General features: G+C 55.5%; 1 protein-coding gene and 1 long non-coding RNA gene across 4 annotated transcripts in view; one reads left to right on the plus strand and one right to left on the minus strand.

Annotated features, from left to right (window-relative positions):
- Window positions 1-10946, minus strand: part of LOC132538011 (uncharacterized) — a 447435-nt gene that overhangs the window by 373254 nt on the left and 63235 nt on the right. The window lies entirely within an intron of this gene.
- Window positions 1-10946, plus strand: part of SYNGR1 (synaptogyrin 1) — a 32533-nt gene that overhangs the window by 10927 nt on the left and 10660 nt on the right. For all 3 annotated transcript variants that reach the window (XM_060189002.1, XM_007519301.3, XM_007519302.3), the window contains exons 2-3: window positions 9417-9654; window positions 10651-10796. In XM_060189002.1, the coding sequence (XP_060044985.1) occupies window positions 9417-9654; window positions 10651-10796 (384 nt within the window). The remainder of the gene's footprint in view (window positions 1-9416; window positions 9655-10650; window positions 10797-10946) is intronic.

Here is a 10946-nt window from a genome sequence, read left to right on the forward strand (position 1 = left end):
GAGAACCCTGAGAAGCATTTAGAATTGCTGGAATCAGAGAGACTGGCTCCTAAGGCCGCTTGCCTTGGGAGACCCGCAGCCACACAGGCGTTCCACGGGACCTTGTGTAAGCTGTCAGGCAAGAGCGTCTGGGGGAGCAGGCAGGGGAGGGCAGATGGTCGGGCTGGCAGAGGGAGTGACACTTGGCACCCAGACCAGAAGAACCAGCCCTTCTGCGGGACGGTGGAGGAGAGGCAGAGCCTGCTCAGGGAGGGGGAGGGAGGGGCCACCTTCTACACCCGTTCCAGCCCTGGCTGTCCTCAGTTTCCCTGTTTGTCAGATAAAGAAGTGTCAGCTTGGGCTGGTGGAAACCAGTCTTTCCACCCCGCTTGCTCCTGGCGGCTGGGCACTTTGAGGGGTTGGGCTATCTGCAACACAGGCAGCCTGGGTCCAGGTCTGTGTAGGTGACAGCAGTGTCATCCTGGGCCTGTGTCTGAGGGTCCACCTCTCTCTGGGTGGAAGTTTTTCTGGGGAGGAAGGTGTGGGGGTTGGGGGGGTCCTGTAGCTGTCAGACTCAGGATGGTTCAGTGCCATCATTCAGGTACCCTAACAAGGTGCCGTTCCTGAAACATCCCATGCCCAGAGGGGCAAGAGAACATGGCCTGTATCCCAAGCTCTCAGCCCCCTGAACCTCCCTGACCCCTCCTTCTGAACCCTGCTCTCCTGGTGGGCATTTCAGTGGGATGTCATGTCTCCACTCCACCAGCCTGGAGGTGGGGAGCAGGGCCCTCGGCTCCTGAGGCCACTTCCAGATCATCCCCACAGACTACATCAGCCACACCCGCAGTCATTGTGTCCCCTCCCCCTGCTAGATGCCACTCCTCCTTCACATGCCCGCTTCTGTGATCCTTCTTTCTCACTGATGTCCCTCCCCCAGTCCCACCACGCTGACCCGCTGTGCCCTCCATCTGCCATTGCTCCTGGTGGCTGCATGTGACCACCCCTCTTTCCAACTCCCTCACCTCTCCCCTTCCCAGCAGGCCTTGGATTGAGACCTCTGAGCCCTGCCCCCAGCCCTCCCTGTCCTGTTCCAGCTGTACCTCTGCCTTTTCCCTCCCCTGCCGTGCTGGCCTCCGGACGGGGCCTCTTACCCACTCAGGGACTCAGCTTCAGCCTTCCGCCCTTCCATCCACCGCCGTCCCTGATTCTCCCAGCGGCTCACAATTGTGCATCAAATGCCCCCTCCACACTCCTCTGTCTGGAGTCACCACCTCCTGTGGCCACCCTGCCTTTCCCTCCTCCTCCCCTTCCTCTCCTCAGGGTGACCTTCACAGTGCCAAATCCCAGGGCTGATGATGATTAATGGCTCCCACTGTCTGGCAGGTGCCCTCCCCGAGGGCCTGGGGACAGTCATGCTGTCTGTGCCACACACAAGATACGTGCACTGTGTGCCTGCCCTTTGGCATGAGCTCATGCTCACAGACTGTGGCAGGAAATGGGGGGAGTCCAGTGATAGTGCCCTGGGCGAAGGGGGGGGCAGGTGACCGAGATGGGATGTATGGATTATCGGGCCATCCATCGGCTGGGTTGGGAAGGAAGGCATCTGGCAAGCCAGGACTCTATCCTGGAAGGACTCCACTGAGGGTGCCCTGGGCGAGGGAGTGCTCTGCCCATCTTCCACCCTCCAGCTCACCTGGTACAGGCCTCATCAAAGTCTTCTCATCAAATATCACCTCCCCCGTGGAGCCTGCCAGGGTCCTCCAAGACTGCTCCCTCCATGTGGCCCCTGTGTGAGTGCTAATAGGAGCTCAAAGCAGGGGGGCTTTTCCTGTGTCTTTCCTCTAGAAGGAGAGGCAGGCAGGGCCCAGGGCCAGGGCATCTCTGAAGACAGAGGGAGAGACATCAGGGAGGCATTCAGGGATGGGCAAGGCCAAGGCAGGTATTGGGGGAGGAAGATTAAACAGAACTGCGCGATCATCCCTGCCCTTCACCAGCTGAGGGACTTCACAGAGCGTCAGTTTCCTCATCTGTGAAACAGGGCTGCTGGGTAGAGGAGGGGGCACAAGGTGCTACCTGGGCTGGGGGCTGGGGGCTGGGGGGAGGGGCTCAGGCCATTGCTTGGTGGTGTCTGCAGTCCTGTCCAGACTTGGCATTGCTTCCTGCCCTCCCCTGCCGCCTCCCTGCCTCCATGGGCCTGAGTCTGAGTCCTGGGTAAAAGGGGTTGTGCACTGGTGCCCAGAAGCTCTGGTTTGTCTCCTCCTCCTCTTCTTCTTCCTTCTCCTTTCCCCTCTTCCAAAGCACTGCTCGGCTCTGTCTTAAGGTGGTGCTGGGGACTAGAACTAGGACCATTGGTGCTTTAGGCATGAACTACATTTTACATAACCACTGCACTATCTTTCCCAGCCTGCTCTTTTTCTATTTTAAAAAATACTTTATTACTTTATCATATATATGTTAATATTTTATTGTCTTTATTTATTGGATAGAGACAGCCAGAAATTGAGGGGGGAGAGAGAGAGGGACCTGCAGCCCTGCTTTACCACTTGCAGAGCTTTCCCCCTACAGGTGGGGCCAGAGGCTCGAACCTGGGTCCTTGTGCATTGTAACGTGCACTCAACCAGGTGCACCACTGCCTGCCCCCCCCTTTTTTTACCAGAGAACTGCTCAGCTCTGGTTTATGGTGATTTGGAGAATTGAACCTGGGATCTGGGAGCCTCAGTCTGTTTGCATCACCATTATACTATCTCCCCTACCCATTATAATTAGTTAATTAATTAATTTTCCACCAGGGTTATTGACAGGGCTTGGTGCTTGCATGATAAATCCACTGCTTTTGGTGGCCACTTTTTCCCTTTTTTCTCTACTTGATAGCATAGAGAGGAATCAATAGGACAGAGAGAAATAGAGGGAGAGAGACGGGGACACCTGTAGTACTTCCTTTACTGCTTGTGAAGCTTCCTCCTTGTGGGGGACTAGGGTTCAAACCCTGGTCCGTGCACACTGTAACATGTGAATTCAACAAGATGCATCACTGCCTGGCCCCTCTTTCTACTTTTTTTAAATTTATTTTATTTATTATGAGAGAGAAGCCAGAGCACCACTCTGTTACATGCGGTACCAGGGATGGAGTGGGAACCTCAGACATGCAAATCTGACACAGACAGTTGTGCCATCTCCCCTGCTGCTCTGTTCTCCCTTTCTAAAGCAGCTCCCCTCTTCTGCCCCCCCCTTATGCGGCCACAGGAAGGTGAGGATGGGGACACTGGGGAAAAGGGAACCTCCCCCACACAGGGACTCAGGTCTGCTTCCCCAGGCCCCGGCCCATCACAGCCTGCTGCCCAGAGTGCCAGGGACAGCTTGCAGGAAGATTATAGCCTAATCCGCTGCAAGATCACAGAGTGGAGTGCCTGGGCAGGGCAGGAGAGCAGGGACCCAGGCACCCCGGTCACTCGCCTCAGCCCTGCAACTCTGCACAAGGCTCTTCAGGAAGCCCAGGGGCTTCCCAGAGCCCATCACACGCCCTTCACATGATGGGGTGAGGTGGGGGCCTGCGGCAGCCTGACTCACCCCTTAGACGCATGACTGCCCTTTGGTCATCAACCTCCCCTTGGGCGGGCAGGGCTGATAAGGTTGAGCTCTTCCTATGGAGAGCTGTGGTCAGAGGGCCGAGCGGGGGGTCTCCAGACCCTGCCATCTGCCAGGCTGGCTGCTGAATGCCCTGGCCCTCCCTCTGCTTCCAGGAGGCGTGCAGCAACTGAACCAATAGCTGGGGAGCTCTGGGATGATCCATTTCAGCAAGTAAAGGCTTGTGAGTCTTGGCAGACATCAGAGACCTGGGGTCAGGGCCACAGTCCTCGGAGGAGCTGTCTTGCCTTAACGTGGGTGTCACACAGGAACCAGCAGAGGCCCAGTAGAGAGCTTAGCTGCCAGCACTTAGGCCTTGCACGGTTGAGGCTCCGGTTCATTCCCCAGCACCACACGTACTGGAGTGGAGTAGTCCTCTGGTCTCCTCTCTCTCCTCTTCCTCTCTCTCTACCACTCTGAGACTTCACTGCTCCAGATTCTGGTTTTTTCAGAAACAGAGTGAGAAGCACTATGGCACAGGTACTTCCTCTGATGCAGTGGGGGCCAGGCTCAAACCCAGATTCTGCACAAAACAAGCACTATCCAGGTGAGCTGTTCTATTGGTGTATCTCTCTCTTGCCTCTCTCCTTCCTTCTCTCTCCCTTTCTCTCCCTCTCTCTCACTCTTTCTCCTCCTCTCTCTCCCTCTCTCTTTCTCATGTGTGATAAATAAAACAAGCCTTTAAAAAATACATAAGTAACCCAGTGGATAAAACCTTAGACTCCCAAGCAAGAGATCCTGAGTTTGAGCCCCAGCATCAAGTATGCCAGCATGATTGATGCTCTGGTTCTCTCCTTCTTATAAATAAATAAATATCTCTTTTTTAAAAATATGCAAGTAAACAAGTAAGAAGGAACTAGCAATAGGAGCAGAGCTGAGCTAACCAGGAAGATCTGGGGAAGGAAATTTGGGTCTCCTGAGCAAGGGAACTCCCAGTGCAAAGAACCTGAGGCAGGGATGAAGTTTGGGGTGGCAGAGAAAGTGCCTAAGAGGCAAGCAAGAGCCCTGGGGGTCAGGTGAAGTGGAAGAAGGTGACTTAAAGGAAACATCTGGGGGCCTGGTGGTGATGCGCCCAGTTGAACACACGTTATCATGCACAAGGACTCGGGTTTGAGCGCCCACTCCCCACCTGCAGAGGCGATGCTTCACTAGTGGTGAAGCAGGTTTGCAGGTGCCTCTCTCTACCCCATCCCTCAATTTTTCTCTAGCCTATCTAATAAAAGAGAAAGGGGAAAAATGGCTGTCAGGAGTGGAGCATTTGTAGTGCCTGTACTGAGCCCTAGCAATGATCTGTGTAGCAAAAGACAGTCAAACATTTGGGGCTTGAAGATAGCACAGAGATAGAACACAGGGCTTTCAGGGAACAGGCCCCAGGCTCCACTCCCAGCACCCCTGCAGCCAGCAGTGCTCTGGTCAAATAAGAGAACAGGGGGCAGCTGATTGGGTGCAGGGGCAGAATGCACACATGGAGAGTGGGAAGAAGCCTGCTGTCACCTCCTGTCATCCAGAGATGCTGGCCTGGACACCATGGAGGTGTGCAGTGGGTCCAGAGCTATTTCAGGGGGCCAAGTGGTGAAATATTCGACCTGTACTAGATTGATGGGATGGAGGGAAAAACCCAGTTTGGGGTCTGAGTGGCTGGACTGGAGCCAGGTTGGCTCAAGGATGCTAGGGGTTGGGGGGTCATTGGGGAAGCTGGGCAGGAGAGCTGACTTGGGGGCTGAGCTTTACCCTCGGCAGGGGAGTATGATTGTCACCAGAGCTTAGAAGAGGCCACCCTGGGTTGGGAGCAGGGGGCAGCTGGGCAGGGGCCAGGGCAGCCTACATTCCCAACTGGGTGCTCTGCCCTCCTCAGTGTCTTAGGGTGCAGGCTGTTTGTCCCTAGTGAGCTGAAGAGGTGGGACCCCACAGTGCACATCCCCTGGCCCACCAGCTCTGCATAGTGCCATCTTGCCTGCTTCCAGCCCGGGCAGCTGGGAGGAGCCTGTGGCAGCTGTCCTGCTTGTGGGTCTCCCTTCACAGCCTCTGCGACTGCTGCCCCTGCCTGGCTGCCACCTGCTTCTCAGTGCCCAGGAACGGGTTCTGTATGGCCCGGGGTGAAGCGGGGTCCTGTGGGTGCTGGTCTGGGCATTTGGAGTCTGGCGTCTACTCCCCACAGGGAAGCAGCTTGGGGTTTGGTGGGAGCTTCCAGAACCAGTCAGAATCAGGCCTCCCTGCTCCCCAGCTTCCCACAGCCTGCTTTGTGGGAGTACTGAGTGCTGGGCTGAGCAGCAGGCTCATTTATCTGCAGGGCCCAGCAAGCTGTTTGTCTAGCTAGGGTCAGGGTGGAGAGGCCTGGGTGGCCTAGGAGCAGAGTGTGAGCCGAAGGAGCCCCTCACTCCTATTTGAAAGAGCAGAGGTGTGGAAGGGCATGTGGGAGGGGAACAGCCAGGTCAGGCGCAGCAGTCTGTAGCTCGACCAAGCCCAGCCTCTGGGCCACTGCGGGGTGGGGAAGAGGGGAAGCCACCGGCAAGGTCAGATGAGACCTCAGCCCCCCCCCCCTCCCCCACACACACACAGCACAGCACAGCACAGCACTGCTCTGGCTTCTCTCTCTCTCTCTCTCTCTCTCTCTCATTCTTTCATTAGTGCAAAATTCTGTCTCATCTGAAATCAGTCTTGGGCTGGAGAGAGAGTTCACTGAGTATGACGCCTCTTTCCTTACTATGTGCCTGACCCAGGTTTGAGCTCAACCACCACCACGTGGAGGGTGTTACAGTACCGGGGGAAGCTCTAGAGCTGTGATCTCTCTCTCTCTCTCTCTCTCTCTCTCTCTCTCCTCCCTTCCCTTTCTCCATATATATATGGGGAGTGTGAGAGAGATTTAAATGAAAAAGTGGCCCTGAAGATGAGCTTGTGCTTAGATGAGGCCCCAGATCAAAAACAGTAATAATAACAGAATTGAGACTGGGCATTGGTCTACCAGGCTAAACGCACATGTTATCATGCACAAGGATCCAGGTTCAAGCCCCACTCCCCACCTGTAGGGGGACACTTCACAAGTGGTGAAGGAGGGCTGCAGGTGTCTTTCTCTCTCCCTCTCCCTTCTCAGTTTCTCTCTATCCTATCCAATAAATGAAAAAAAAAAAAGAAAAGGGGGCCAGGCCGTGATGCACCTGGTTGAGCGCACACATTACAGTGCTCAAGGACCTGGGTGCAAGCCCCTGATCCCCACCTGCAGAGGGGAAGCTTCACAAGTGATGAAGCAGAGCTGTAGGTGTCTTTCTGTCTCTCTCCCTATCTCCCCTTCCCTTCTCAATTTTTCTGTCTCAATCTAATAATAAATAAGTAAATATATAAATAAAAAGAAGAAAAGAGAGAAAAATTAGCTGCCAGGAGCAGTGAATTTATAGTGCTGGTACTGAGCCCCAGTAATAGCCTTAGTGGAAGAAAGAAGAAAAGGGAAAAGAAAAAAATAATAACAAAATAAATATAAAAGAAAAAGGCAGGAGTTGGACGGTAGCGCAGTGGGTTAAGCGCACGTGGCACAAAGTGCAAGGACCAGCATAAGGATCCCGGTTCGAGCCCCCGGCTCCCCACCTGCAGGGGAGTCCCTTCACAGGCGGTGAAGCAGGTCTGTAGGTGTCTATCTTTCTCTCCCCCTCTCTGTCTTCCCCTCCTCTCTCCATTTCTCTCTGTCCTATCCCAACAGTGAATGACATATAACAATAATGACTACACAAGGCTTCAACAAGGGCAACAAAAGGAGGAAAAAATGGCCTCCAGGAGCAGTGGATTCATGGTGCAGGCACCGAGCCCCACCAATAACCCTGGAGGCAAAAAAAGAAAAGGAAAGGAAAGAAAAAGGCTTTATTTTCCCCTCTGCCAGTGGGTTTCCACTCTCTGCCCCATTCTGCCCCCAGACCCGCAGCAGGTCCAAGTGAGTGAATGTCCCTACTGCCTCAGCCTTGCTAGATTTTATTTTGGTGCACTTTCCGTTTCTCTGAGGCCCAACTGTGTGGCCGTGAGTTCCTTATCCCTGTGGCTGCTGCGGGACTAATTAACCCTAAGGCTGTCCCTCAGAGGGTGTTTTGATCTGACTTCTCACCCTCTTGGGAACCCATGTCTCCAGCAATTTCCTCCTGGGCTTTCCAAGTACTTACCTCTGTTGTCCCCAAGTCCCCTGCTTCCGCAGCCTGCTTTCCCACCCACTTCCTCCAGCCCAGCTCCCACTGATGTCCACAGGCCCCAGGGAGCAGCATCTGGCAGGCGGAGGAGGGAGTCCCCCTTCCTAAGCCTCTGCCCTGCTGTGGTGTTCTCCGTTGAGGCTCAGAGACGGAAGGCAGCTTGTGTGGGATCACACAGCACAAAGGGTTCCTTCTCCACCATGGGCAGTGAAGCCCTCTGACCACAGCCCCACCCCACCAGCCAGGGCTGGCCTGGCCAGGCTCCTGGGCATGCATGCAACTGCCAGGGCTCCCCAATCACAGAACCATGCTCCCCTGCTTCAGGGAGCCCCCTCAATGGGTCAGACTGGTGGTGAGGAAGAGGGTGCCCCCCCTTCCTAAGTGGCTCTGCACTTGCTGTGGTTCAACAGCCCTGGGAGGGGCCAGCCTGAGTCTGCATGAAGCCGAACAGATTGCCTCTAATCAGACTTCTGTGTTTGGTGACATTCAGGACTGGGCCTCAGATTCCCCGCCTGCACATTCTCACCATCCACAGGTCCGAAGGGCTGTGTGAGTGGCATCCCTGAAGCTACACGGCCTGCAGACCGGCTTTGTCTCCTGGTGTCTGGTATGGCCTTGTCTGGGTGACTGAGCATTTTAGCCAGCACCTGGCCCTCCACCGCCTCCTCTGCAAACTGGTCTGTTGCTGCCTCATCTGTCAGCTGTGATGGCAGGTGGCAGTCAGCATTTGTTCCCTGTGCTTCTGTGGCTCAGCAATCTGTTCAGGTGGTGGCTCACGGGCTGCAACCTGGGTGTCAGGCAGGACACAGTATCACTCAAAGGTTGGGGGACATCCTCAGGCTCAAACACACGGGCAAGACTGGGCTCCTTGTGGGCGGTAAGCCTGCAGTCCGCAGTTCTCCGCTGACTGTTGGCAGGAGACCCCTTCAGCCCCTTGCTGTGTGGGTCTGTTTAGGGCAGCTCCCACACAGGCAGCTACTCGCTACCATGAGGAGCAGATCGAAGGCCATGGAAATAGTATTGTCCGTAGTGCAATGGACTTTCATGCTGGAGAGCCCAAGTTCCCACGGAGGTAGATGGCATAATGGCTATGCAAAGAGACTCTCATGCCTGAGGCTCCAAAATCCCAGGTTCAATCCCCCCCCACCGCCATAAGCCAGAGCTGAGCAGCTCTGATAAAAAACAAACAAACAAACAAAAAGGAAGTGATTTACTAGGACCAGTCTAAACGCAGGGGAAGAGCCCACAGCCTACACGAGGGTGTAAAGATAGTGAGGAGCATCCTGGGGGGTGCCATCTCACCACCACGTCTCAGTCTGACCCACTGAGGGGGCTCCCTGAAGCAGGGGAGCATGGTTCTGTGATTGGGGAGGCCTGGCAGTTGCATGCATGCCTAGGAGCCTGGCCAGGTCAGCCCTGGCTGGTGGGGTGGGGCTGTGGTCAGAGGGCTTCACTGCCCACGGTGGAAATGGAACCCTCTGCTGTGTGATCCCACACAAGCTGCCTTCTGTCTCTGGGCCTCAGCGGAGAACACCAGCTTTGGTGCTGACCGGGGTGCATTCTCGTAGAGGGCAGGTAGCAGGACCAGGGGGCTGGTACAGGAGGGAGCTGCCCCCCATGCCTTCCCCTGCTCTGCCCTGTCCGCAGGTATTCTCCATTGTGGTGTTTGGGTCCATTGTGAACGAGGGCTACCTCAACAGCAACTCCAAGGGTGAAGAGTTCTGTATCTACAACCGCAACCCCAACGCCTGCAGCTATGGCGTGACGGTGGGCGTGCTGGCCTTCCTGACCTGCCTGTTCTACCTGGCCCTGGACGTGTACTTCCCGCAGATCAGCAGTGTGAAGGACCGCAAGAAGGCTGTGCTGTCTGACATCGGCATCTCGGGTGAGCCCCTCAGTGGGTCCCAGCACCTCCTCTCACACCTTGTCCCGCCATTCAGATGAGGAAAGTGAGGGACAGAGTGTCAGCATCTGAAGGTGCTGTCTCTGTTTTCTTTCTTTATTTTTTCCCCTCTTCCTTTCTTCCTTTTCTTTCTATCTAAGATTTATTTATTAATGAGAGGAGAAAACCCCTGCGCATCACTCTGGCACAAACTTGAGACCCCATGCTTGAAAGATCAACTTTTTACCATTGCTTTACCTCCCAGGCCACTGCCTCTCCTTTCTGTGCCCCGTCCTGAGCCAACCCTGGATGTGGGACACTTGGGGGTCTGTTGCTCTGGCCCTTCAGAAATGGCCTTTGGCAAAGGTGTCCAGTCTCTGCCTTGCTTGAGGGCTCAGTGAGGCTCTATCTTCACTGGTCTCATGTGGGTCGGGTCTCTGGCTGGGAGCTCCCCCCATTCCTATACCGGGGCTCTCCAGAAGAGCCCAGCTTGCCTCGGGCACTGAGAGTTAAAGGAGCCAGAACAGAACTGGTGGTTCTCAGAGCATGTTCCTCAGAGCCCCAGGGTTCCCTAACAGCACCTCCGAGAGGGGCAGAGCTCCAGAGACCCCACCACCCCAGCATTGTGCACAGCTTTTAGCTGGCACTCCGGTTCTCTCCAGGTAGTCTGGGCACCCACAGAAGATTCTGGTGCAAGACTCCACTGCTGAAGTCCCCAGACCTAGGGTCCTTTTCAGGAGTATAGCCGGGTCCCCAGGTTGGGATTTGGCTGGGTACTCCACTCCTGCCCAGGCTGGCAGACTGATAGACTTTCTGTCTCTCCTTCCTCCCCTCCTTTTGTTCCTCCCCATGCTCTCTGCCACCTGCATCTGCTCGCTTCTCTTGTCACCCTTGTACCCTCCCCTTCTCCTTTTGGGGGTGGGGGAGCGTGAGAGACTCCTCTCTTCCTGCTGCTCTGCTCCCCTCTGGCTCACCCTCTGTGCCCTGGGGGACCCACAGCCTTCTGGGCCTTCCTTTGGTTCGTGGGCTTCTGCTTCCTGGCCAACCAGTGGCAGGTCTCCAAGCCCGAGGACAACCCGCTGAATGAAGGGACAGACGCGGCCCGGGCTGCCATCACCTTCTCCTTCTTCTCCATCTTCACATGGGTGAGTACCGGGAAGGTACACCAGGCTCCCTGGGCTGCCAAGGTCTCTGTTCTGCTTCTCACTCCCCAAGCTTCACAAGGCTGCTGCCTTAATGTACCATGGCAGGTCCTCAGTTGGGGCAGAGCACCCTTCCCATGGTCAGGGAGCCCC

The sequence above is a fragment of the Erinaceus europaeus genome, chromosome 4, assembly GCF_950295315.1.
Source record: "Erinaceus europaeus chromosome 4, mEriEur2.1, whole genome shotgun sequence".
NCBI classification, from domain to species: Eukaryota; Metazoa; Chordata; class Mammalia; order Eulipotyphla; family Erinaceidae; genus Erinaceus; species Erinaceus europaeus.